Raw genomic sequence first — 27915 nt, 5'->3', positions numbered from 1 at the left:
ACAATCCGAACAATGCCCGTTGCAAGAGAGAACGTTCGGCTTGCTACGTTTTCATTCAGCTTTCTTCTTCTTTCGTTCCTTTTTTCTTTGTAAGTCCGGATTTATCGGGAGTTTATAACGAATTTCACCAGCTCGAACAGGCTTGGGCAAGGTTTCGTTTGCGACGAGGATGGAAGCAACGAATCAGGATACCGAGTCGTTTTAATTAATTGATTATGCTTATTCGAAAGGTACACTGTCGTAAGTATTGGGTTACGCTTAACGAAAAATCGTATCAAACCTTGCTCCATTTCAGATCATCTTACAATGAGATGGCAGAGTAACTAGAAAATTAAATCAGATAGAGTCAAAGCTAAAGGGCCTGTAGAATTCTCCGCGGAAGAAAAGAGGAGAGAATTCTTAACATATTTTGCAATCTGCCGTAACAGGAACCAGAGAACAAGCATTCGTGTACGCTATGTCGGCTGCAGCTGCTGTTTGGAGGCTAGCGAGAGGATGCGCCCTGGGCAGTCTAGCGGCTTGTTCCTGCGCCACTCCACCACGAAGAGAGCCACCGTCACCGTCCGCCTTGATTTCACCTTCGTCCTTCACCGCCACGTCGCTCTCGTTCGGCACGCTTTCTGCCAAGAACTCGTTCAAATGGGGTGGCTGCGGCGACGACGTTAGATCCGCGTCCAGGATGGCCAAGAGATTTCTCCAAGGCGCCACTCCTCCTGGCACAGGTGCAACCGCGAAGTTTATGCACGCTGTTAACATGCACAACAACCGGGCGGGTCGAAGGGTAATTGAAATAATCGTATTAATTTAAAGCGACGAACAAGAGGAAGACGGAGGATTTTCATTCGTTTCGCATCCACGCTGATAATCATTTCGCCATTATACGTTTCGTTTGTGTAGCTTTTTCGGCTTTAGGAATACGTGGTAATTATTAGACTGCGGATCTTTACGTAAATTCATATATTTCAGAGCATAATTAGAAACGTAGAAACTGTACTTTGGATCAAAAATGTGAGAAACGAGAACAGATCGAAAACGAAAGGAAAAACTGATACACGGCAAACTAAATTACCGTATTAACGCGTTAATAAGCGAGCTGTTGGATCTTGTCGAAAATACGCAGCATCTTTCCGCGCTAATATAAGCTTCCCCGTGAGAAGCAAATACTTGGATCGAGCAATTCGCTGTATCTGCTCTCTTTAAATGAACTCCGAGCCTCACTGAGGAATTTCAATTATTCGTTCGTACGCTTCAAATAAAATATAAGAAATACACAAGTCAACAGAATTCACATGTGATCTCTGTGTATTTAATCGTTACAAGGCAGTGGAACAATCCTTGACCCTGGAATGCAAATGTCACGGAGTTTCCGGGTCGTGCAGCGTGCGTACCTGTTGGAGAGGTCTTGGTTCTTCGGGGCCAGCAGCCGCAGGAAGTCGATTGCTTCGGAGATACGCAACTGCAGCGGAAGTTCGACCGAGGTCAGGAGGCAGGCTACCGCCTCTATATCATCACGATAATCTGTTGTACACCACGAAAAGCCCGGACTATTGTCTTCCTGACAAGAAGAGGGGGAGTCTTGGAACTGTCGGCAGGTAAATCACGCTTCTCTTTCTTTATTTGTTTCGCTAATATCGTAGAACCGGTTTCGTGCTATATAGTGGTTTGCAGGCGATTGTTTCGCCCATATGACAGACGCTTCGCTGTCGCGTTTTCTTCTCACGCCACGGGCGATTCTGACCGAACTGTGATTTCAAGGTGGAAAATCTCTGATAGAATAAACGAAGAAGTCAAATGATCTGAAACGAACAGGAGTTGAATAACGCAGCTGGAACAGGATCAAGCGTGTCTTCGTCACGTCGTAATATCGTACAGTAGTACGAGAAATTCAAAATTCTAGTTGATAAAGGTTACGGATTAATTATACAATCGTAGATTACTGTAATCCAAACTATAATCATGGTGCCTAAATAATAAAAATTTGTGCATTATCGTATTCTCGATATTTCTGCATATGCCTCCGCGCATATTTTATTCGAAGATTGTGGATGTTTATGAGCTTACTGGAAATCTAAATATGCATAAAGACATAGGATGCACACAATGTTCAGAGATATCTAATGTATTCGAAGTAAAATATTTATTATGCTAGTTAGTAGCTGATACAGATCACGTAGACTTCATTTTCATAGTTAGCTTCCTAGAAGTATGAAATTGCATAAATATCCAAGGTCTATGGATTTGCATATTTTGCTATATTTTCAAAGCAGAAACACCAACGGTTTAATAACAAATCGATAAATTGATGTACAGTAGATGAAGCGATAAAGAATATACGGAATATCTGAAACGTTCTATGCGATACACATGAGTGCACTTTGCAGGCTAATCTTCTCAAATCCTTCCTTTCACGTCTAACTTTCCACCAACATTTCACGAACATGGACATTTTGTACGAGTAACTCAATCCTTACAAAACTAGAAGAAAGATAGTTGAATGCAATTCTAGAAGTTACAGTGCACAGCAACTCCTTTCTAAGTAAAGATACAGAACGTTTGTGTCGCAACGCTGCATCACGACTTTGTACTTTCTTTCCTTCCAACGTTGGCCATTATAGGCTAAATTTTCAATTTTATCTTCCATTATCGTTATTATTACTAGTAATTAACGCATGGTTCCAAACGAGCTCCTTACAAAATCCTTCTCGATTGCCTGTTGTTTCTGTTTGTCTAAGTTCCCTTTGTCTTTTTCGTCTAAGTTCCCTGTGTATTGGGTATTTTTATTTTTGGTACTGATTCTGGTTTTATCTTGTCACATGTTTGCCCTTCTTCGTTTATATATCGTGCTTTTTAGTCTGTTGACTTTCCTTGTCTTTGTATTTGATTTTGTACGAGGAATTCACTGTTCTCCTTATGCCTTCCTTTATCCTGGCTGTCCTTTGTCATTTCTGGTATCGTGCAGTATTTTATTTTCTGTATTATTTAGGCGAAAGAAATATGAGAAAGAGACATTATATGTCTGCCTTAAATCCTTTTCAGTAAGGTACGAGTTAGACACGAGTAAGTTAAAATGCGTTGATCGATATATCCAGAAATTTTTTACTTTCAACGGATTTAAGGATATTTTATCATTTGCGAGCCTGACACAGGATCATATTTTATTATAAGTGGTTCGCTTTCCTTTCACGTAGAAAGAAGTACACAAACATCTAGTTAGCACGCTTCACGCTTACTGCCAATTCGGAGAAATCTCATGTATCTAGTTTTCTAAGCTTCCAAATGGATTATACTCGTAAATTATTATTGAGAAATGTATCCGCTTCTTTCGTAGCATTGCCTATAGATTGGCACAAATCCAATTGAACTGTCGCTTAAATTACGCCTGTCGTCGATAGCGATTGTGATCGATCGAATTCCTAGTAGCCGAAATACTTTGTGAATAGTAATAAATAGTAGGCATCCAGATCCTTCGTGAATATTGCATTACATAATGTACCAAGTTTCCCTGTAGCCAACTCGTAAGAATATATCGATACATTTGTACATTTACATAAGTAGAATGTATCTAGAAAAATAGCCGATTAATGCAAAATATAATCAGAATTTACGACGCAGAGGTAGATTCGTTTTAATACTATGTGAGAAATATTGTATAAACATTTCCTTTAATACGCTCTCCTTATCTGAGTGAACTTTTTAGCTTCAAGTCGTCTTACGTTAGCCTGTACACTTTGTACGTACGGTTCGCGTTCTGAAATATAAGAATATTGCTCAAAATACAAATCTTAACTTGCGTTCGTTCGATCGCCGATACGCGTTTGCTAATTCCCATTTCTTCGGCAAATAAACGCAATCGTTAAGTACGCGCGTGGAAAAAGAAGAGGGAAAATGGAAAAAGATAAGTTGTGTATCTTTATCCGCAAGAGGTGGCGTAAGGAGGCCAGGAAGTAGCTTTGCTTTGAAAATGACTTTGCATTTTGATATAGGATCGCGACCACCTTGCCATTGATTTCCTTATCCTTTCAACGCAGTCAGGTGTTATCTCGTTACATTTGTCAGCGACTTTATTCAGTTCGTTAGTAAGGTACATGTACAACGTACAACAAGTATCTTGTAGATAGCCGAGTGGAATTCATTACGGTAGTTCCATTTGTCAGAAGCTCGTATTAAGAGGCAAAATCGAAATACAAATATGCTTACATATGTAACGATATTTTTCGCTTCTAAAATAGATTCGTGTGGGATATTAATCTTACACGTACGGGGTGTGCCAGAGTTTTCCATTCGAGCGTATTGTAGTACAGTATTGTAGCAGCGACGCACTCGTATAGATGTACGGGCCTGATGGAAGTATCCGATGAACAGAAATAAAAAATATTTTGCCAAGAAGTCGAAGGGAGATATACGAAATAACCGTCGAGAAAGCGTAAAAGTAAATTGACGCTTGTGTTCGTTCGATTTCACAGTACGTAAATATTGATTGCCTTTACGAACACGGGATTTTTACATCGCAGGACTTTACGTTCACATCTGTAGGAAACGTTATGTTTCTTATATTGGGAATTTCTTGCTCGTTCCCTACAGCCTCGGGGAATGTACGCTACTAATTTTTTGCGTTAATTGTTCGCGCGTATCAATGTTTGCCGGGTAAATTTTGTTCTCGGTCAAATCTTGAAGGCTAATGGTCGTGCAGTTTTCAAGAAAATAATACAATTACGAAGAATGTTAATTTTCATTTGATGCATTTGACGTAGAAAGATACAATTACGCATATATTGTACAATATCGTAACACAGACGTCCTTTCGTGTTACGTGCAATTGTAGATAGGCAAAGTGCGCAATTTTTGTATATTATAACGATGCACGAAATAAAATTCTTTACAAACGTAACCGCGAACGTGTTTTCAAAGTTGAAATAGCACTATAAAATTATCTACGTGTGTAAAAAAAATGTGCGTAAAAAATATTAAAGCGACCCAAAGTAAAAAATATTCTAACACCGTTTAGCAGAAAAAGCTTGAGATATCTTGTATCTAACAAAATCTCCATTTGCCGATGAGATAAACTACTGTACTTTTTGTCGATGCTTTGAGCTCCGTAAATATGCTGTCAGTGGAACAGCAAAAAGATCAATCTACAAACTACATTATTCATACCGTTCGTATTACAGAAGAATGCATTATCAATAGAAAATTCAATGCTACTACGTTGCAGCGTTACCTATAATCGTTGTACACGGTTGTCTCAGTTAAACGAAATCGCCTAAGATATCTGCCTCGTTTACGATCGTATAAGCAAGCTTCTCAGGACAAAGTTGGACTACTTACGAGGAAACAATCTTCTCTCAATTTTCTTTTTCTTGAGAAGGCTACAAGGTTATCGGTATTCTTTTAAATAGAACTCTGCATATCTGTTTATACCGGCCGACGTGATCTTTTATTCGATGTATTCTTCCTAAACTATGGGATCCGGTCCCGCGTAAGAGTTGGTGGAAATTTGTGCAACCGCCGTAACACCAGTGAGACGAAAGGTATCAGAGGTTTAGGTGATCCCGTTTAGCCGAGACACCCTGTGCATGTGCTGGGTATTATATAACAAATTTATACAAATATCGTCGCTGTTTATCTCTCGATTCTACCGGCGGCCAATGCACGTGTCGGCTAATTTAAAGGAAAAATCGAGCAACCCTCGCGAGAAGATTTACATCGATAAACGTCATCTAGAATGGATATCAATGACACGTAACGTAGGCTAATTTATTTCATCGCTAAATCCGGTGACATACGCGTGCACGGTGCACGACCGGTTACATAATCCGCTGAAAGCAATGCATTTGAAGTATCTACCGTGGTGAACGAGTATCGTCTCGTGCAACAGCCATACGCTAGGGTTGCAGGCTAGAGGCAAGAATAAAGAAGAAGGTGTCGGAACGCTGGTAAAACTTCTCCAACGGAGATTAGCGTTCGTTTATCTCGTAGAATTCTCGTTAGAGGGGAAAGGTTTCCCGTTGAAAAGGATCCGAAGCGATTAATTCTCTCGTTGATCGTCTTATTAATTTTCTCGTCGCCAATTCTCTGCGAAATGTAAGCCTTTCTGAATAATTGGCGAATATAAGTAATTGACTTTTTCTTTTTTCGACTGGTCGTAATATTTCCAGCCGTCACGAATAACACCCTGGCGGCTAAAGACAGTTACGACATTTAAGGGAAACGACGGAGAACGTTTTCGACGTACCGCCATGTATATATGCCTATGCGATGATTTAATTAGAATTTCATTAAATATTTTCAAAGACACTGAACGTATAGAAACGAATGCTTCGGCGTTGATCAACCGATTAGCTGTTACTACGAACGAGATCACGTAACAGGGAATACTGTTAATGATCTTTTTCATTTTCAAGGAACGTAATGGGTAACGAATCCTTTTTACGGAGAAAATGCTTTACGGGGAAGAAAAGAATGGAAATTCAGCGATAATCAAGCGTATCAAGAATCGTAAAATTACGTTACGACAGCCAGTCAACGACGCTTCGTTGCATCTTCGTTTATCTGTTTGCGTGGACACAGAAGAATGGTACGCGTGTCGTAAAAATGAACGAGCTGCTCGTAAACATTTTCTTTATTACTATTGTTCTTGCGTTTGGCTTTCGCCCGTTGTAAGCTTCGGTAATAAGTGGGTTGCGAGTAAAAGTAAGAAACTATTTAATAACGTCGCAAAAATGTACAAGCAACGATCTCTGTTTCATACGGCGTTGATGTATACCGTACCTCTACTGTACACTCTGTACGAAGTAGTGCGTTCTGTTCGCCTCCCTAATTTGCCTACTGTTTTTATTTACGTTCCATTCGCGGGCAGTTCCTCGGCAAGCGTTCGACCCATTCTGCTTTCTTTCTGTGACGTGTTTGACGTAATTCTTCATTCGTACATCGTGGTACTTTGTTTACTCTGTTCACGCGACGATAGCAAGTTTGTAAACAGACTTCGAAGGTGGCCATTTCGAACACCTGCTACAAAGATAAGAACTTATGGGTTAATAATAGTAGTAATATTTATATACAAACTTACGGTACAAATACATCGTGTTTTAGGTTTATACAGTGGATAAACTGTTTCGTTAAAGCTGTAGTCTCTTGTTGTTACCTACTTCGCCGGATTAGCCTCGTTCGGTTTGCTCCTATTGCGTTGCCTGGCTTATTTTCCTGTTCATTCTTTCACGCAGAAAGATCTTAATCCCATGCACGATTTTATACGCGTGTATGTATCCTTTATTGGCTTTTCTTCTATAAAAGAAAAGATACTTGTAATATTCGTACTTTGTCGAGAATTCTGTTTAGATTTATATCGAGGACGCTTGACCACGGTATGTTTCAATGTCTCCGCTTTGTTCCAGTTGCACAGTTTGCAAGTTGCATTGTCGTTAATAAAATATGTAACACCCTCGACGTTTACTCGATGGTCTTACTCGTGCCAGGGTTGTTCCGTAGGTAAGAGCTATATTTAAACCTATACAGTTTGCTTGCTCTCTTCTCTGTGCAAGTTCTTAACGCGTTTATGCGAGCAGTCGCAGATTACTGGAACGCGAAAATGGCTGTAACTTGGAAAGAAGGTCAGGCAGGACACGCGTTCTCACGACGCGGATTCCACGCGTTACGATACACCCTGTATATCTATCCGATGCATAATGCAGATATCAGACGAGTGATATTTCAGAAGAGTTTACGGTGCGCGATTCGTGGCGATCGCGGCATTTATTTCTGTCTCCGAGCTAGTCAACTAATCGTTACCTGGCGCTAATAAAATACTTCCATCCTGTACGTCGACTCGATCCTTCGGCTTGTTCGCTTTTGTGCAACAGCCACACACAACGAATTTCTCGGCTCGATCTCGGTTATCTTCGGCATAGCCGGATCACCGACCGGGGTATCGGTGATCGGATACTCGCTTATTTATACGACTGTATCGGTAATTACCTATGAGGGAAGACCCTGCAGATAGGGCGGAACTTGATTTTTCCGGCCGATGGAAAAACCTGTTCTCCAAACCGAATAAATCCTCTGTTTTACGATATTTCGACGATTCTACGGCCCCTCTGCTATCGACGCGGAATCTTTCTTCGCTTACGGTTAAATGCCGAAGCCGCGTGCTCGTTGAACCGACAACGAGGAACCTTCTGTTGTCAGGTGTTGTCCGATTCGAACCATAATCGACGAGTATCAATTTGCGCAAGGTGGGCGACGTGCAGCCGACCGATTCTCGTCGTCGGCGATCGCGAATCAAAAACAGCGAAACCCTAGACGAGAAAATGTCGTTCCTTTTCCTCCGCTTGCTTTTCCACGTGCAATCACCAGCCGACCGCTTGTACCGGGATTTCGCAGACACGCTGTATATTACAGAAAGCCGAATAGAAGGAAAACGAGCGACATAGCGCTCGAACTGCCGTGAAACTGTTTCCTCGGGGTAGTGCACAGCTTTCGTAGCCAAATGTTTAACGATATTTACGCCGACAAAAAAGATCCATCGAAAGGTGATTCTTAACAAGAAGTATCACGAGGATTCTGGCCGCCTCGAAGGTTTGCTCGGGCAACGATCGCTGCTGGCGCAAGCTGGCACGAGATAAAGCGAGAAAGAAAGAATAAAGCGAGCTTTCGTCGGTGATTGCATTCGCTACGGATTTTCCGGCAGCACGCGAAAGCAGCGTCTTCGTCGTCCTGAATTATTCACGGCTCGATGTTCGTGAATTAAAATCACCCACGGCATCCCGGGAACGGCGACTGGTTTTCGGCAGAAGATACAGCGACAACGCGGTCATCCCTTCTGGCTCCGATGCTTTGTTCCCTTCAGCCCGCCCTGTAAATCACCCATCGAATCAGCGGCTGTACCTTCTGCTCGTGACGTCGGTTGTTATCTCAGTGGTTAGCTGAGTGAATTTTGGAACGAATTGTTCATTTACCGAAAGACGTCGCTGCTTTTCCTGCTCCGTGGTCAGATGCCTTCGACGAAATCTCTGCTCTTTGCTGTTTGACGATGCGACGTCGAGTCGCTGCCTCTCTATCGACTTATCCTTCGTCAAACTGTTTCACGCGTCCTGCAAACCGATAGTCGGCGACCTATTTGCTAGAAAATGTTCCCCCGAGGAAGAATGCTCCGGTGAAGCTAGTAACCTTGAAGTTGAAATTTACCACTTCGATTACCACGTCGATCGTCGATGAGACGACTTGTTCCCTTTTATTAAGCGCCACTTGTGCTACAAGTTACTCTTTCGAAGTTCCACTTCCACCAAGAGTAGCTCTGTTCGTAGCACAAAAGCTTAGAGAATGGTCGGTACTATACTACTCTCACCTACGCGTAGTTCTGCCGTAGAAAACGCGTTAATTTCTTTTTATTTCTCCCTATGTACGATTAGGAGGAAAGAAAAAAAAAGAAAAGAATGGAACGGTTGAGCCAAACTGGTGAGCAATTCGTAAGCTAATCGGATGCTAGTTCTGGACATGTTAATATTTCATCTGTGCCGGTTAATATATGTATAGTACCTGGTTTCTTTGGGCATCACTGACTGGCCTGCCGGTTACAGCTTACAACCGGTAATTATAACCCTCCGTATAATTATACAAAGTAGGCGTGGTGAATGTTTATTACGGGACGCCTTCGACCATTTCACCGTATACTTTTCGAAATCGTTTTTTCTTAACACTACGCCTGTGTAAAAACACGTGGGCCGCAACAACATGCCAGGTGACTTGGCAGACTTTTTCCCTTTTTAATGTGTCGCAGGCTGCGCATCTTTATGGAAGCGCGATCGACGATCGGGCAATCAACCGGTAATATTGAGACGTTAACGATTTCGTTTAAAGCCGTCGAAGAATTTATACGGTCTTACTTACGTATTCTATTCAATGATATCCTACGTATTTTTATTTCCTTTCCTAGCAAACGGCATTCGACAATTTGCTCGTAATTTAATTGGCATATGTATACGCGTGCAATGATATTTGTCGCGACATTAAAATACCAACTTTATATCCGATGTCGTGACATTAGAGCGCGTTTAATCGACTGGCAACAAATGATATGATAAACGTAATAACCTATTAAAACAAACGCGTGAGAATTACAAGCTACTAAATATATAAATACATATATATCGAACAACATATAAACATATCGAACGACATATCGAATAACATATAAATCGAATGAAAAAGATATAAATAGATATAATGGGGCGAAATGGAATTGCGCGGAAGAAAGTATCAGGTTGTCGCAATAGTTTCTTTCGTTTCATAAGAAAATAATAAACCCACAGTTGTTGTTGTTGTTCCGATAGAACAACGTAGATCGTAATTCATATAGAATAACATAAAATAGAAAATGTTGTGTATCTATTATTTCCTTATAAAACGAAAAATACTAATATAGGTTAGGATGTAAAGCAACGCTAATACGTTCGATTTTCCCCTTTCAGGCAATGCAATGGCAGCAGTACCGGATACGAAGGCTGCGAGTACCTTTGTTGCGGCCGTGGACACGTGACGAAAACGGAAGAAGTTTTAGAGCGATGCGATTGCAAGTACATCAGCTGCTGTTACGTCAAATGCAAGACATGCAGAAAAGTTATGAAAACGTACGAGTGCAAATGAATGCACGGATTCGTAGAAACCTCGAATTGAAGCCTGATCAAGCTCAAGTGGCAAGAATTCATGTAAACTGTTCACGGGCAACTCTGTAAACGACAAACTTGTCCATTGCGTTTAAAAACATGAAACTTACGCGGTGTGATTAATCGTCGCGATAATTCGGGACGATCGGAGGATATCGCGATTGGAAGCGCATATTTGTAGTTATTTTTAGAGGTCGTTGTGTAATTATATCGAAAAATGTGGAAAATGTACGATTCAGGCTGGTGATGGTCGATTACTCGAACGAATCGTCGATGACGAAAACGTAATTAGAAAATACTTAATGTTAAAAGGAAACTCGATGAAAATCTTATTTATCCCGTCTACTATTTATTGAAATTTATGTGTTTGATACGCTGCGAGTATAGCACACCAGTGTTGTCGGTCAACATTTTCCAAAATATCGAGGTACGAGAAAAGATTAGACATTAATAACATCGATGAAAAACTGATATTGGTACACAGGCGCAAAACCAGACAACACCGTTAGCAGCATGTTAGACATAGGCGTGGTTAGTCGCAATGTAAATAATTCGCTGAATTCGACGTAGTTTGTATTGAAAATTATATTCTACAATAAATATCACTTGACACGGAGAAGCAGATTTTATTCACCTCTGTTGATCGTTACACGTTTTGTCGCATTACGATCTGCACGGTACGTTGCATTGCATGCAATTGACATAGGTATAAAATACATTTCTCATAAAAATTGTTATAAATTACGATCAAAGTAAAAACGTACAAAATTCCACGTAATTATTCGAACGACTTCAAAGAGGAAATGAGAAATATCGCTTCCAATTCTCACGAATTTTCTATTAATTTGTAAATTTGGTAAGAATCGTGTATCGCGCGTGTATTTGAAACGATGTCCTGTATTAGAAGGACATCGAAACCGTCACAGAAGAATTTCAAGAGCTGAGAATAAAAAATTAGAAAAATAATACTTGACTTATAAAATTAACAATACTAATCAATTGTTATGGCAGAAGCAAAGTATAAAAGATGTTTGAATAATTATGAGCGATATTGTAAATGTATAATTATGTAAAATAATCGAAAATACGTTATAAGCAAATTTAAACTGTGCATGTTTAAAGTATATAACATTGTTGACTATAATGAAAATTCTGCGAAAATGACTTATTATTGTATAAGAATATTCAATAGTTTGTTTTGCAATCTGTGATTTGCATTTCTGGGGACTTTGAGCTTTCGTTTGAATTCGTCTCTTCGTCGACAATATTTAAATCTTTTATGAAAACACACCAGTTTATACCAGCTCCACAGTCCGGTTCTTTTTCTGATGCCCACCAAAGTGCAGTCTGAAACATTCATGAATAATGGCTTAGGTAGCTAATAAATTTCTGTCGTTCAATATAACAAGAAAGAAAAAAGCAAAGCACGTGCGAAAACCCATTTTAATTATGGGAATAACTGTTGTTATTCTCACGTGTCATCTTCTTTTTAAATTTTTTTTAACTTTTTAGATGAATTTTCAAGTTTAGAAAGAGATAATAATCTAAAAGATTAATGCAAAGAGAATCTTGTTTCAGGTGATAGATAGAGCAACTCGTGAAAGTTGTGCATACTTCCTGCAGAAAATTTGTATGGGTATATTGGCTGCAGTGCTGGATATATTTCAAGCAAAACATATTGGAAATAATTATCAAAATAGTAAACATAGTAAAGTAATAGTAAGTAAGTATAGTAATAGTAAATATAGAAAAAATATAGTAAATGAATTTCAAGCAAAACATATTGGAAATAATTATCGAAATAGTAAACATAGTAAAGTAATAGTAAGTAAGTACAGTAATAGTAAATATAGAAAAAATATAGTAAATGAATTTCAAGCAAAACATATTGGAAATAATTATCGAAATAGTAAACATAGTAAAGTAATAGTAAGTAAGTACAGTAATAGTAAATATAGAAAAAATATAGTAAATGAATTTCAAGCAAAACATATTGGAAATAATTATCGAAATAGTAAACATAGTAAAGTAATAGTAAGTAAGTACAGTAATAGTAAATATAGAAAAAATATAGTAAATGAATTTCAAGCAAAACATATTGGAAATAATTATCGAAATAGTAAACATAGTAAAGTAATAGTAAGTAAGTATAGTAATAGTAAATATAGAAAAAATATTGTGTATATTGTAAACAATGTATAGTTCAACTTGGCTATTACATATTGTATCATTACCAGGTAATATCGTTCGTCAAATTTGCAGAAGAAAAGGTGCGTGAAACAATAACGAGAAAAAAAATACCTTGACGTTTATCGGCGGCGCTGGTGGAGGAGGATCCACTTTAACGTTAATAAATTTTAGAACGTCATTATAGTCCAGTTGTTCCTCTTCGTTCTTGTGAATGCTATATTATTATTGGTAAGTAATATTATTGTGTACAGTTATATATATGTAGTTCCAATTTATCGATTCTTTAAAATTGTGGAAAATCGATGTACTTGTCACACTAATGCCTCTTTAGATCCAAAATGTTAGTATGGTTGCTTAAAATGTACATAAAATACATAAAGACGTACGAGGATACGTAAGATTCGTAATACGTCGAGCATACTCGTCGAGCATTTGCTGGACGAGAGGGAAATCTGTTTAGGAACAAATTTATCATCCATTTGGCAAAGTTCACGAAAATATGGAATTTTTTGGGTTGACAACTAAGGAAATGCGGATTTTATCAATACCAACTAATGACAAAATCCGCATTCCTTAGTTGCGAACTTTCCCGCAATTTTTAAAATTTGGACTGGCTTGGTTTTTGCAACAAGATCTCCACTTATATACGTACTGATCAAGCATGGAATTTAAAAGTTCCACGTCGACTGGAAGTCTGGCAGCACGGAGCGTAGTGTACAGCGTATGGCGTGGCAAGAACCCTGTTCTTCCTCTGTCCCAATGATGCAGATCCTCCTCCAAACGATCGAGATCGTTCCACAAAGTTCGCAAAAGTTCCGTATGCATTAACTGTCTGTTAAACGTCTAATTATTATTCCTACTATGTTGAATCGATCTTACGTCGGTGTTTCTACCAACGACGATTGCTTACCTTATGTATTCCCTAGTATGAAACTCTTTTTTCTCATGAGACGAATAATGTCGAGCGATCGTGATTATTTCGTGCTCTGTTATTTTTCCTTCCATATACTTGCCCAAGACCTCCCTGATTTTTCATGAAATTATTGTAACAGTACAGTATAAATAGTATAGTATTTGGTGATGTAACAAAACTGCCATATAATACAAATAAAAAGATTGATAGCACGTTAGGTCGTGGCTTATAAAATGTCTATTTGAGGGCTTGCAAGGACTCTGAAAGACAGCTTTCGCATATCTTTGTTATTTGTACTCAGTTGCTTAGTATAAATATTGTGTAATTTGTTTAATCTTACGTGTGTAGATTTGGTGGATCAGAGCATGAGGGGAGTACGGCAGGAGCTGATTCAGCGCGCCAAAATAAGAAGAAGAGTTCCTACAAACTGCCCATATGACCTTACTGTCGAGTAACAGCTTGTTTCGTGTCGTTATAGTCGCTTAGCTACCACCCAGAAAATCGCTCCAAGTAGTCAGGTGCAGCTTCGGTAGCAGCGTGAATGCATCGCATCGTAGATCGTGGAACCTGTTCCAACAGCTTATACGGATTCGTCGGCGACTTTGACGAAGAGTTTCGACACTGTCAACCGACGTTGTATAAACAGGACACTTTAAACGCTCCTGTGACTAACAATCGAATGGGTCCAGGTGCGAAGAGCGAGCTGATGATGAAATAAGACCAGCACGACATATCCATCTTCCAGGAAGTCGTTGATCTAAGTAACATCTAGCATCGCAAAATAAGCTGTAACTCGAGAACATGGTCGTATCGGGCGTATGTTTATACGAAGTTTTCTTTTTATTTCAGTGTGCTGAATCAACACCTGCTGTACTTACCCGCATGCTCTGACTCACATAAATTCGTAATCTGCAGTAGCGTGCGTTTCAACAAATTGCAATTGGATTTTTCGATTTTTACGTGACGAATCATTTCCTGTCACGCCGTTCGAATACTTTCGTTATTCGCCTCATAGGCAATTGAATGAAACAAAACGGCGACGTATACCTGAGTTTCTCGTACGGCAGGACTCGAACATCCCCGTCGATTGATTGGGCTGGCTCGCAAAGCTGTAGGAATTCTTTGTAAACCGGTTTCAATGTCTGTCGTAGTTTTTCCACGATTAACTTGGCGTTAGCTTTGGCGAACTGAAAAATCGCAATACAAACGAAACGTTCATATTTCAATGGCTTGCCCGACCGAGTTCGTCAGGGGAACGCTAATCCGATGTTCTAAAGTTCGGGACAGCGTGGAACAGTAAAAACAGCGAGACGCGTGTAAATTATTGCACCTTATCGCAATGTAACTCCATGTAACGAAGAGCATAAACGTCGGCCGAAGTAATTTCGAAGATAAAACCGTTCAAGTTAGGACGTGCTCCAATATAAAAATCCTCCGGCTTGTAATAATCCGGTTTCTTGCTTACAAATACCTCTTGATTAGGTAACATCATTGGCATTCTCTTCTGGAACAGGCATCGTCTAAAGCCTGCAAATAACGCGAAAAACCCATGCAATCAATAAGGAAACGATGTTGAGGAGCTAAACTGAAACGAATGTTAATAATCAGGCTACGACCGTTTATATGTATAATGGTATTTGGTTTGTGGACATTCGATGACTTCTTGAAGACAACCCCGTAGGTGTCGAACATCAAACTATTTTAGGAGAAAGGAGAAGCCTTTCCGACTTGGTATCATCTTCGTAATCTGATTTTGATCATTTCGATAACAGTATTTTCTTAAAAAACTGTTCACCTGAATTTCTCCTCGCCAGTTCGAAAATAGAAACCGTATCGTCCATGAGGAAAACTCTTATAATGAACTGCCTGTCTTGATTAGCCGGTACGTTCGATATCATTTGCGCTCTGAATCTCAAAACGTAGCTGTCCAAGCCCTGTCTAAGGAAGAGGAAAAGAGGAAGAAAAGGTACTCGCGAGATTCTAGTATTCGTGATCACGCCTCAAGCTCACTTGTCGTAACGCAGGAACTTAACGACATCTGTTTTAGGTGGCTGCGGTATCACCCTGAAACAGTTGCCGAGGGAATCTTCGTAGGAACCAAAACCATTGTAGGGTGGAATGTATCTCTCCACTTTCACGCAAATCTCGCCAACATTTCGAGGTCTTTCCATGGGCGTGAAGTCATCCAGGCCGTATTTTTTCCTTTGATGCGATACAAGGAACATTTTTTTACGTGACACATTCTTTTCTACGCTTTCTACGTGAGTATTAACGTTGCGTCAGAAGTGCGACGAAGTGAGAGTTATTAGCGACGATGATTCGAAACCAGGAAATGTTTTATGGGAAATTATATTCTTGTGTAATAAATATACAGGATGTACCAGCTGAAGGAGGCCGCTTCGATGTCTCTCTCGTTTGCAATGCTTGTAGCACGATTTAAAATTTAAATTTAAATTACTTAAATGAATATTTTTCTTTACTTTTCATATTTTAATTTTCTTTTTCTAGGCCATAGTTATGTTTTATGTAGAAAACGCGTACTCTTTTTTGTTGCATCTTATAGCAGACAAGAAAATATGAATATGCCTGAGTTATGATCTTCGGATGGCCGTGAACGCTAAAAGGATGATGAAACTGTAAGACGATGTTAGGATGACATGTGAACTTACACGTTTATGTTGTTAAATGTTCCAAGATATTTAAGTCGCCTCCTATAGCTGGACACCTTGTGTATATATATACATAAAATTTTGTCAAGTTATTTCTAAACATTTCTAAAATAATCCCCAACAAATAGAGTGCACCTTAACGCATTAAAATGAACTAATTTTACAATATTTTATCTATTTCTATTATCTTCGCGATCTCGCCTTTAAATATGTATTTTGGATATTTTACCTGTAGTATTCCTTCGTAAAAGCGTCCATGTCTGTTATGACAATTATTCTGCCGAAGATATTTACTTGTGCGCCAATACTAAGTTCATTTTCTTTGTAATACTCCCTACGAACCTTTCCAGTGTTCAATGGATCTATCGTGTAATAACCATGGGATGTATCGTCTCCCATCACGTTCAAGACGGTAAAAGCGTTCCCTGTTCCGATCGAACCCATTTCCGAGAAGATCTACATTCGAATGCCCGTCCATTAATCCCTTGAGTTACAAGTCATGCTAAACTAAATTCCATTATAAACAGCGTATAAAAGCAGCGAGTCACTGCCTGCAATCTTTGGGTACGTAAATCATCTTTTCGTAGTTTTGCAAAATCATATGCCAAAATCAAATTGGTTTTTGCATCTTCGGTCCAGTCTAACCTGTTCTATCTATGCCAACCTGTGTAAACTCGCGAACTCAATTATCCCGTACAATGAGAGTACATCGACTGTCAATTCTGTCATGACACAAGCAAAAATGCGTATTACACTCATAATGAAAATTTTGCCTTATAAGTATAGTCGTTTTTTAATTGTTACATTGATCATTCTGTGAAAATTTCCTATAATAGAACAGTCGAAGAGTAAAAGAATTCTTACTTTAGGAACTTGCATACGTCGCAAAAACGTGGAACCGGAATCTCGTCCGGAATTCGACGGCAGATTCTCTTTGATCTCTATCGTGTTGTCAGCTAGGTAATAGTAAATTTCCAGATCATGCACGACACCGTAAAGGTTATCCGTGTCATCCCAATATCCATAAAATCGAAGCACTTGTTTGTCGTATTTCAAGAAATCACCGCGAGTATCCACCTTCTGTTTTGGTTTCTTTGGAAATGTTTCCTATTTCGATCAATCAAAGCGTAAAGTAAGCAGACAATTGCTGATGTAAACAAACAGATGTAAAGCCGGAAATCCTTCTTAAATCGATAGATGAGGACAGTGTATCATAAATAATAGAATAATAAAAGAAAAATAATGCTTCTAGATAACTGGAGAATCCCATTTCGCGATAATATAGATCACATTAAAACAATGTTGATTCCTAAAGTATAAAAATAAGATTAAAGACTTCCATGCACGTTATGTGTTTTCGAAACTCCACGTTTTACGGTAAAATCTCTTTTTAAGTAAGCACATACAGTACGATAAAAAATAATGTTCGTGTATGTATTAAGTTGTGTGCAAAAGTAAAATTATATGCAAACGGAGGTAAAGAATATTTTTGTCAATGTTTCATTGTAAGTAAAATATTAGTTAAATAACCATAATTATGTCGGACACTATTTTTATTGTACTTACTCGCTTATGAAGTTCCAAATAAGGATCCTTTGGTATTTCTATCGGATCTGGCACGGCGATTCCCATACGATTTAAAAATTGTCTCGTAAATTTGTCACAGTCTACAATCTTATATACTCTCCCAAATAATTCCGGCTCTTTGCCAATATTTAGATCTATTATATCGTAGTATCTGTATCTCACTGGATCGGGCATTGGAATTCTCTGTCGCCTTAACAAGACGCCTAAGTACACGCGTTTCATCTTTCAGTAATAAAACTTTGACAGATTTAAATATATATTAAATAATTAAAAGTATCGAAGAGGATGCACCGTTGAACCTTGCTCAAGTCCACTATTGTCCACGGAAGGCTCAGAAATTTTCATCGTTCCATCCTCCAAAAAGAAGCTGATATTTACCACGCGTATTTGGTAAGCTGCTTTCCATCTTTCGTTAACTGTTTCTTGAAAGAATGCTTTGAACATTAACCTCTGAAAAGTGCATTCGATATAGAAAATATCGCTATAAATATATTCAATAAATTAATCTACTTTGTCTAATTATTTTCAACTCCTGTATGAATTATCAAACGTCATCGATATTAATTGTCTAGTTTTCTGGATAAATGATCGTACTTGGCCATCATAGGCAATCCAAGGAGGCAGTTCTTGAACTTCCCCGCGAGCATAAATTGACGGATAACGAATTGGATCGCTTTTATCAAACTTTTCCGATAAATAATAAACTCCATCGTGAATTTTAGTAAAGTATTGATTCCTCGCAAAGTTTGTTCGATCAAGCTAAACAAGAAGATACATCAAGCGTTTTTTGTATTATATTATAATGAATCAAGTGCGTATGTTCTATGCTCATCAATAATGTAAAATTATTTCATGAAATTCTATGTCGTAGCCAATGCATATATCGGTTAATTAAACACAAAGTGTCATGAGACTGTAAAAAAAAATGACTTACGTTTTTATCGAAACTAAACCCTGGTAGACATGGAAGCATAAGATCACGCTGCATTTTACTGCCGATGAAAATTGGATTAATAAATATGATACATTTGAAGAGTTAGTAGCCGATTTACGGAGAAACACTTTACGTATCTGATATCGACGTAAGAATACGCGTCACCGCAAATATGCTATTGTTGCGTTTCCTTGGAGATACTTCAGTTGATTTCATCAGGAGAAAAGAAGAACTTCGAGGTACTTGCAGCTTTAATATATATATGTATATTTAATTTTATTATCATCAACAATTTGCAATATTGCACTGGTAATATCTTATACCAGTATATGCAGAAACATAAATTTATATAATATATAGCAATATACAATATAGCAAAAACTCTGGTATAAATATAATAACACGTATATATTATATATTAATTTGATTCGTAACAACCTATGTTAGTGATAAGTTTTAAACGATACTGCTGACTATAATTTGTTATTAATTTTATTACTTAAGAGCATGATGTACAGATCATGATACTATTTAATTGGTAACTCGTTATTCAAATGATATAAATGCATCAATGGTAAATAAATCACAAGTATGTAGTAAATGAGGTAATAGATTCAATAAGTTAAGCGTAATAAAAGCAAGATCATACATTCATTGATCAAACGTAATTTAAAACACCCTATTAATAAACCTCTGTGCAAAAAGATTAAGTCATATTTAATGAATAACAGATGTTATATTATGCGTATAATCGTAATATGCGTAAAGTTACTATCTCACGTATATTATGCAGATACTAGCAACAATAAATTGTTTTACTGGCACTTGTTAGCGACGAAAATATTCTATAAGCGTAGATAACATAACATAAAAGGAAACGGTGCGCACGCGCGCAGTAACTACAAAATTAAACAAGTTTTACGACAGTGGACGGTCCAAGTATAAATAGATAATAGACGTACTCATTGACACTTTCTCAGAACTTTCATATCGGTTAAACCCTTCCGAAAATTTTCTACTCTTCATAGTATGATGGAATTTGGTTTAAACGCATGATTACAGACGTCAGCGTTTCGAAAACTCGCATCGTGGAAATTCAACAGATTGTCTTCGAAAACATATAAACAACTGTTCAAATCTCCACTTGCTTTTCTTGAACTTCTAGTCTTTAGTCTCTGGTTGTATATCGTACCAGCTTGTGGACGATTTTGTGACATCGATTTCGGCCAAACTTAAATAAAGTTGACCCATTACGTTGCTTCCGGTCGACAACCAACCCTTTTGAGTACATACAGATACTTCCAATGTGCGACTGTTTAAATCAGCTTGAGAAACAACATACTCGAATTGTTCATCGAATATTGGATTACAATTATCCTTTATTACTGCTGTTTTACGTTTTGTTTCCTTATGACGGTCAGGTAGAAGATACAACTTTACATATGGATCTGGTATGTTATACGGATCATTTTGTGGTAGAGGTAAGTTACTGTAACAGTAAAAAGTTCGTTAACATTCTGTTAAATGTCACATTGTTAAATTAAATTTCACATTGTTAAATTACGTACGCTATTTTGTGTACAACGATTATAAGCTTCTGTCTTTGTACACTGTAACGTAGAGACAATTGTATTCGACCTAGTTTAGCTTCACCCGCGGATGATGTCATATTTGGATTCCTATGGAATAACTGTTGATCTCCAACAGGAGCAGAAGATTGATCAGTAGCAATGACGATTAATTCCTCCTCTGCTGTACCTGATTCTTCAGGTACAATTACGGCAGCAGATCCAGTACTGTGTGTTAAACTCTTAACTGATTCTTTTGAAGGTTGTCTATTCAATGGACTAGCTGGAACTAGAAAAGATCGTAGAATTATAAAATTATAAAAGATTATTAAATCCCATTGAAATATAAGTAATTATTGATAGACTTACGACTAGTTGATATCGTGCTGATATTTGATTCTTGGCGTTCGATTCTTTTATTCAGTTGATTAATATCGTGGTCGTCGTCATCTTCTTCCGAAGTAGGCTCAGGTTCTTCGTATTTCAAAATCTGCAAATGAAATTAAGTGTATAAATACAATGTACTTATTGCTTACAAATGTATCAATATAAAAAGTTCAAGGAGTTTGTACATTTAGTGACATGGATAATATTAATTTGCTATCAACTTCGGCCATTTGCAGATCATAAGGCTGTTGTGTAATTTCAAGATTATTTTGTTTTAAAAGTAAAGAAATATTGTGACTCATTTCTCCCACTATGACACCAGTCTTTTCATCTGTGATCTAAAAATTAAGATAAATAAAGTGTAAAATTTACACATGGTGTAAAAAGGAAATATTTTTGAAAATAATAAATAACCTTTATATGTAAAACACCAGTTTGTGGATTGCTCACTAAAAAGGTAAAACCTTGTTCCCACACTGGATCACAAGAACGTAATATAGTACCTGTTCTTTTTGTGCTTCCTCCAACACTTGCTTCAAGATAAACATCAGGTTGTTTATTACCTCGAATACACTGTAATTCAATAATTTTATTCGCTTTTCTTAAACAAAAATCTATTATTTTAAAATAGATCAATTATACTTACTGGTAAATTTCTTGCTGAGTCAATATAAAGTATAAGAAGAGCTGTACTCATTGATGTTATTCTGAGTTCTTGAGTTTCAATTAATGCCTACATACATTTATAATATTATTTTATAAACTCTATATAAATATTTACGTTCTGTTAAAAATACATACAGCTTGCAAATCTGCAACATTTTTTGAAAGTTGAAGCCATGTTAAACGTAAATGAACCATACCATGTTTTGCTTGTTCCAATGAAATCCACTAGAAGGTAATGTTTTTATTATTACTGAAAATTTATTACTACTTTAATGCTACTGTTTTTTATACTTACTGTATCAATATTTCCCTTCTTTTTCACTCTACTAACTTCAATAGTAGCCCTGCATTGTGGCAAAATAAGTGCATTTAGTAATTTATATATTTTACTTAAAGTATAGGAAATTAGCTACTATTTTGTTTACAATGGTAATTATACAGATGAATGATGATTAGTATATTTATGAAATTTAGTTTATGTATATTACAAAGCAGTCATGCAATTACAGCATACATTATAAATTTCTAACATTCGTTTCACAAATAAGCAATAAATTCCTGTATATTATATATTCATAATCATATAAGCAGTACCTTCTTGTATAAGAAAACTGATTTCTAAAAAAAAAAGACAATAATTGAAATGAAAAGAGTAATGTGGTGACAGAAATTGTCATTTTACTGTAATTGCAAAGGGCACATATATTTTGCACTATTCTTATAATATAAATTTACCATGTCTTCTTAAACATCTTTTTCAGTAACATGCACCATAATGACAGTACAACTTTACAATTTTTTAAACAAGGAACGTTCTTCTAAGCTAACTGTAGAAAATATTTCAAATACATTCTATGCCTGTACTTGCTACAAGTAGCAATACCTGCCAAGTGGATCATCTTGACCAGCGTTGTCTTTGTCAAAAAGGTGGGCAGCCACCGTGTTGTAATAGGCTCCCAAGCTCTTTTCCACTATAAACTGCCATCACACAATCTAGTTTAGTTTTTTATTTTATCAAATGCAGTCACCTAATCACTCCCATAAAATTAGTAAATACAATTAAAAGCAAGTTTTCAAAATTAGAAGATATTATCATTACAAGATTAACTAATATGTATATATGTAAAAAAAACTCAGGAAAGTAATTTATGTCATACAGATACTAAATAATGCAAATACGAAATGCAAAATAAAAGAAATAATATGATAATGTCATAGAATGACTCCTAATTATGATTATGAAAAAAAGAATAGAAAGAAAACTTTAATTAATGCAAATTATAAAAACTGTTATATGATCATGACACTTGATAAAAGTAAACACACCAAATACATATGTATGGCACACATTGTAAGTATATCATAGCACAGCATATTGTTGCTATTTAAAGTTGAATAAATTTATAAATTATTCAAAAGAAAATTACATTAACATACAAGACTCATATTAAAATGACAGGGAAAGAAGAAAGATCTATAACAAGTAAGGCAATAATTTCAGTTAATTAAAGTTCACTATTTTTGTTAAATTATTAAATATTATACTATAAATGCATCTACTACCTGCCAAGGAAGTCACCATATTGAATACCTGGGATGGTTACTACATCCCTATCCCAAAGAGACACCATAATATTCTGCATTAGACATGAGCAGATCACAGCCTGTGCCAATATAATCATAATGTGAAAATGCTATGATACATATAAACTTTGATAGACAAAAATATTGTTTTTCTAAATCTCTCATGTATAAAATATAAATGTACTATATATATCATTTTGAGTAAATATGTGCCACATAAGATGACTATGAGTATAATTAAAATAAAACATTTTAATTTAAACAACAAATAATTAAATTAAATTAAACAAAATAAAAAATAATTAATGTTGTTAAAGTAAAATATTTTATTTTATTCTAATACTAAAAGACATTATTACAGATTTATTATTGCACATTATAGCAAGCATTAAGTGATTGCTGACACAGTAAACCAACACACATTCAAACACCACTCATAAACCAAAAATTGTAAATGCTAAAAATACCATAATGCAGCACCAACATGCTTCTACTTTGCAAGTATGACAGTAATACTCTTAATATATGATGTGATCTAATATACAATAATATATGATTAAAATATACAATGGAAACATATAGATGATAATTAAATGATAAATTAAATAGTAATTATCTTCAGTTACAATTAAATAAAAAACGTAACAAGTACGATTAAAACAATTTTTCATTAGCTTTTATAATACAGCTTACCTTGAGCATAAAATTGAAAAAAAAAATGAAAATATATGTTACTTTATTCCCATACCTTCCAAGACTTTCATCTCCTTTGGTGTCATCATAGTCCCATAACAGCACAGTCATTTGTTGAGCGATGGCTGACGTCACGGCACACTAATCCCACATAACACATCGCACATCACATACATACATACATACCAAAATACGAAATTAAATTAGACTGATATGGACTAAGATGCTTCCGATCTATCCGTGAATTATTTTATATCTTCTTCTAAGCAAACAATTCCAAGCAAAATTATACATATAAATGTAAAAATGATTATAGTTTACTGATTTATTAGGAAAAAGCATTGATGTGTTAGATCAGCAACATCTTACATCTTACATCTGACTGAGACGGGATTGTAAACGTATAAAAAAAATAATAAAATAATAAATTATAGATATGATGACGATGAATCGTAATATGACCAAAGAACAAAAATAATACGAAGAAATTTCAAAATGTTCTGTCTAATGTTTTTTGATAATACATGTCTACTATTGTACATCATGTGCTTCTGTCTATCTAAAAAATAATATTTCTTACCACATAAAAGACGATGTGCTTGAAATTTCAAAGGACTTATAAAAAAATATTATAGCAAAGCACATGCATTAAATATTATCAATATTTGATTTCTTAAAAAAAGATATTATGCATACCTCACACCAGAAATCCCATTTTGGATTCACAGTATTATCTATAGTCTTTGTCCTAAATTCTTGTGCCCCAATATTTATAATGGCATATGGATCAGATTTACCTTTACCCAACACTCCTATATCCTTTTTCATAAGGTGTTTTGCTTCTACTACATGAATTCTTAAAACACCCTAAGAAAGAAATATAATTATATTATGCTGAACAATCGAGCATCAACAATTAACATCTAGATATTAAGTATTGTAAATGAAAAGTTTACTTCAGGCTCTGGTATTTTTAATGATTCAACTGGTACTGCCTCGCTCAATGGTATAACAATTTTATTTGGCAATACTACAAAGGCTGCTATTTGTTCCACTATCGTTTTCCTTAAAATTTCACTATTAAAAAATATTTAATTAATTATTCTTTTCAAGAGATAAACCATAAATTTATTTATTGCTAAACTTTTCTTACTTAAATCCAGGTAAATCGAGAACATCCGCGACTCCAACCAAATTAAAATTAATAGCAGGTGGATTTAAAAAAAATGCTTGCACACCTCCAACTATAGGAATTACAGGTAATAGTGGTTTCATAACTATTCTCATTATTCCGCGAATCTAAAAATTAATTGCGTATATAAATTAATAAAGCTTGCAAACAGTATATATTACCAAACATATATCTTTTAATAGTATTTACCTGAAAATCCCTAATACCACCTTTTATATTTCCTACCGAGAAAGTAATATCACAATCACCAGCATATCTATAAAATTAAATAATTAGAAATAAATTATATAAATTATATAAAACATTATAAAGTTAATAAAATCACACAAATAATTAATACATACATAACATCTGCATCCACAATGACTTCATTCCTTGAAGTATTTTTATCATATGCTTTAATACCATAAATTTTTAAAGGCTGCAATAAAATATAAGGATTAGTTGTAATATTGATATATTTATAATAAAAAGAAAGATAACTATTGTGAATATAAAAGTGTACTTACAATACGACCTAAGACCAGCCTTTCAAATTGAAATCCCTTTACCTTATATTCTCCTAATTTTTCTACTATTGCAGGTTCTATACTTTGTTTACAAAGTTCACGAGCAAATTGATTTATATTTGGCCAAATTTTGTACAAAACCTTAGAATATGAAGGAAATATTATATATTAATAATTTAAAGTATTAAAATGATATATCAAGATCTTCCATACTTTATTTAACCATTCAGCTCTATCAAAATCAGGGAAGTAAACCCAAGAAGGTAATTCATCCAATCGACTCATTATTAGTTCTTTTTCTTTAGCCATAACACTAGCTTGGGCAGTAATTGCTTTTAATTCGTTGTCTTTCCTGCGTTCTGTTTTCCATGCTACCAAAGCAATTGGTGCAATTAACCATGCTATATTTAAGTTTAGATATCCCCAGCTCCAAATAAAACCAACAGTTGCCAATTTAGTAAAAAATGATATGGTCAATGAACCCACATTCATGTATGGCCAAGGATTTGGCTTAGATACTTTATTGTCTTCACAGTTACCTTCCATTTGTATTAAATAGTAACTAAATTTTAATTCAATATGTAACTTATTATACTTTTATAGATATTTACATAACTTTTTGTTATGTATATAAAAGGTTAATTTCCTTAGCTCCCTGTTAATTATTTTATTTATATTTTTCCTGCAAGAATGAAACACTTATTTATATAAAATCGTATTAAAATTTATTCAAATAATTTGTAATATTATACAACCATGAAATAAAATTAAAATAATTTTATTCCAATTATGCTATTTAATTGTCTAAATATCATAAAACTTTTCGTAAACATTTATTGTACGAATTAATATTCATTAAAAAAGAAAAGGATGGATGTATACATACAGTAAGAAAATTAATTGTGGTAAGAATAAAATTATATTCGTGTTTGAATCACATTTAAATTTAATCTACAGATTTTGTAATTTTAATCTTAATCGTAAAAGAGTTAGTAGATTATAATCTAAATTATGATTAATATCAAAACTTGTGTATGAAGTATACATACTTGAGTACAAGTAGCTGTAAGTATTAATTACAGTAGTTCAGTTGATAGCAATGATAAACTCAGATACACTTATATAAAGCACGTAAAATAAGAAGTAAAAGACATTGCGATTTTTTAAAAAATAAAGTGAACGAAATTAATTGTGACTCAATCTTTGTCTAATTATACACGCAAGATGTTATCGGTCTAGCTTAATACTTCCGTGGAAAATGAGTCATCGTTGATAGCCAGAATGATTCAAACACATATTAAATGTTAAAAATATATTCAAATAATATGGAAGCATATACAACAATAAATAATATATAATATATAATACAATTTTATTTCATAAAGTAGGCACTTATAAGTACAAATTCTATATTATACATATTGTTATTTATAACTTAAAATTAAGCATAAATGTGTGTAAGTAGATGAAAAAATGTGCGAATTTCTAATTATGTGCAAGCGTTGTTAATATTGTTAAAAATTGGTATTCTTATTGTACAATTTGCTTACACTTGTAATAAAACCGTGTATTCACGTACTCTGTATGATTATGTAGCCATTGTTCATATGAGCACAATTGAAAGCGACAATGCTCCCCAATTTGCTTCAAGGAGTATCAAATGTTTTCGAGGACCAATCAATTATTACAGTGAGGAAATTCTTGAAGTAGTTCCTCTAAAACGTCTGACTATATTGTACTCTGATTGTGCTATAGTATCGTACCCGAGTTAGCTGCAGTCTGGTGGCAGAAATAGAAATAAAAATTTGAAATTACATCAGTTCGCGGGGCGTCGTATTAAAAAGTGGAAGCAGAGAATTCATCATAAGTCATCAATTTGGAAAAGTCAATACACATCGACATGTCGTTGCTTTAAAACGGTGAAAATCTTAATTTAAATAGTTCTATATTCATAATTTTAACATATTGCAGACTGATCACGTTCGTGAGAACTCTCGTGTTTATTAATAATGCTTGAGGTTGATCACGAAAATTCTTGTTGTCATCCATCGTTGTCGTTTAGAGAAAAATAATTTAACTATATTCTTACTATATATCCTGGGTATAATTAAGTAATAAAACGATTAGTCCGCAATATGTTAACATGATTCATTGTATTTCAATATAAAGAAACGAATACCGAAATAAATTTCAAGAAAATCCAGGTAGTATGCGGGTACTAATGGAACGTGATACGTTCCTGAACCAAGCGTACTCTGATGGTATATTTTTAAATTAAAATTTGAAATTACAGCATTTCGCGCGGTGACATGTTGGAAGAAGGAAGCAGATGGCCAGATAAAGCAGTTTCAATAGAAAGTTCTGT

General features: G+C 35.6%; 3 protein-coding genes and 3 long non-coding RNA genes across 16 annotated transcripts in view; 4 read left to right on the top strand and 2 right to left on the bottom strand.

Moving 5' to 3' along the window:
• The window catches only part of LOC117212023 (protein Wnt-11b-1-like), a 29493-nt gene extending 18219 nt beyond the window's left edge, over nucleotides 1-11274 (top strand). For all 3 annotated transcript variants that reach the window (XM_033456464.1, XM_033456463.1, XM_033456465.1), the window contains 3 exons: nucleotides 429-781; nucleotides 1321-1592; nucleotides 10464-11274. In XM_033456464.1, coding sequence (XP_033312355.1) covers nucleotides 429-781; nucleotides 1321-1592; nucleotides 10464-10638 — 800 coding nt within the window. In that variant the 3' untranslated portion in view covers nucleotides 10639-11274. The remainder of the gene's footprint in view (nucleotides 1-428; nucleotides 782-1320; nucleotides 1593-10463) is intronic.
• Nucleotides 11265-19093, bottom strand: LOC117212024 (EF-hand domain-containing family member C2-like). Its single transcript, XM_033456466.1, has 14 exons — nucleotides 18952-19093; nucleotides 18612-18776; nucleotides 18317-18467; nucleotides 17997-18220; nucleotides 17295-17537; nucleotides 16660-16886; nucleotides 15772-15963; nucleotides 15557-15699; nucleotides 15092-15288; nucleotides 14809-14948; nucleotides 13759-13872; nucleotides 13501-13680; nucleotides 12960-13062; nucleotides 11265-12005 (listed from the first exon to the last, which is right to left on the bottom strand). Exons 1-14 carry the CDS (start codon nucleotides 19003-19005, stop codon nucleotides 11844-11846), a joined length of 2295 nt encoding a protein of 764 aa, XP_033312357.1. The 5' UTR covers nucleotides 19006-19093; the 3' UTR covers nucleotides 11265-11843.
• LOC117212028 lies at nucleotides 11899-12358 on the top strand. Its single transcript, XR_004488389.1, has 2 exons — nucleotides 11899-12032; nucleotides 12237-12358. It is a non-coding gene; the product is annotated as an uncharacterized LOC117212028 (long non-coding RNA).
• LOC117212027 lies at nucleotides 14102-14777 on the top strand. Its single transcript, XR_004488388.1, has 2 exons — nucleotides 14102-14522; nucleotides 14611-14777. It is a non-coding gene; the product is annotated as an uncharacterized LOC117212027 (long non-coding RNA).
• Nucleotides 15586-19773, top strand: LOC117212025. Of its 5 annotated transcripts, XR_004488387.1 has the most exons (6): nucleotides 15586-15727; nucleotides 15809-16022; nucleotides 16781-16994; nucleotides 17300-17390; nucleotides 18292-18407; nucleotides 18590-19773. It is a non-coding gene; the product is annotated as an uncharacterized LOC117212025 (long non-coding RNA). The 5 variants fall into 5 exon arrangements; XR_004488385.1 differs by having other exon boundaries at nucleotides 15809-15994; nucleotides 16781-17390; XR_004488386.1 differs by lacking the exon at nucleotides 17300-17390.
• On the bottom strand, nucleotides 19683-27304 carry LOC117212018 (extended synaptotagmin-2). Of its 5 annotated transcripts, none has more exons than XM_033456453.1 (17): nucleotides 27130-27304; nucleotides 25764-26232; nucleotides 25551-25691; nucleotides 25386-25462; nucleotides 25231-25297; nucleotides 25003-25148; nucleotides 24806-24926; nucleotides 24546-24716; nucleotides 23136-23236; nucleotides 21868-21916; nucleotides 21708-21797; nucleotides 21553-21639; nucleotides 21321-21479; nucleotides 21092-21244; nucleotides 20889-21009; nucleotides 20520-20808; nucleotides 19683-20440 (listed from the first exon to the last, which is right to left on the bottom strand). In XM_033456453.1, exons 2-17 carry the CDS (start codon nucleotides 26094-26096, stop codon nucleotides 20113-20115), a joined length of 2433 nt encoding a protein of 810 aa, XP_033312344.1. In that variant the 5' UTR covers nucleotides 26097-26232; nucleotides 27130-27304; the 3' UTR covers nucleotides 19683-20112. The 5 variants fall into 5 exon arrangements, with proteins under 5 accessions (XP_033312344.1, XP_033312347.1, XP_033312343.1 ...); XM_033456456.1 differs by lacking the exon at nucleotides 23136-23236 and adding an exon at nucleotides 23905-23990 and having other exon boundaries at nucleotides 27101-27286; XM_033456452.1 differs by having other exon boundaries at nucleotides 27101-27286.
• Nucleotides 27305-27915: the final 611 nt, after the last annotated feature.

This window comes from Bombus bifarius, unplaced genomic scaffold, assembly GCF_011952205.1.
Source record: "Bombus bifarius isolate JDL3187 unplaced genomic scaffold, Bbif_JDL3187 scf7180000008265, whole genome shotgun sequence".
In the NCBI taxonomy this organism is placed as follows: Eukaryota; Metazoa; Arthropoda; class Insecta; order Hymenoptera; family Apidae; genus Bombus; species Bombus bifarius.
Note: the sequence above shows the minus strand (reverse complement) of the source record. Positions and strands in the feature narration are given on the sequence as shown.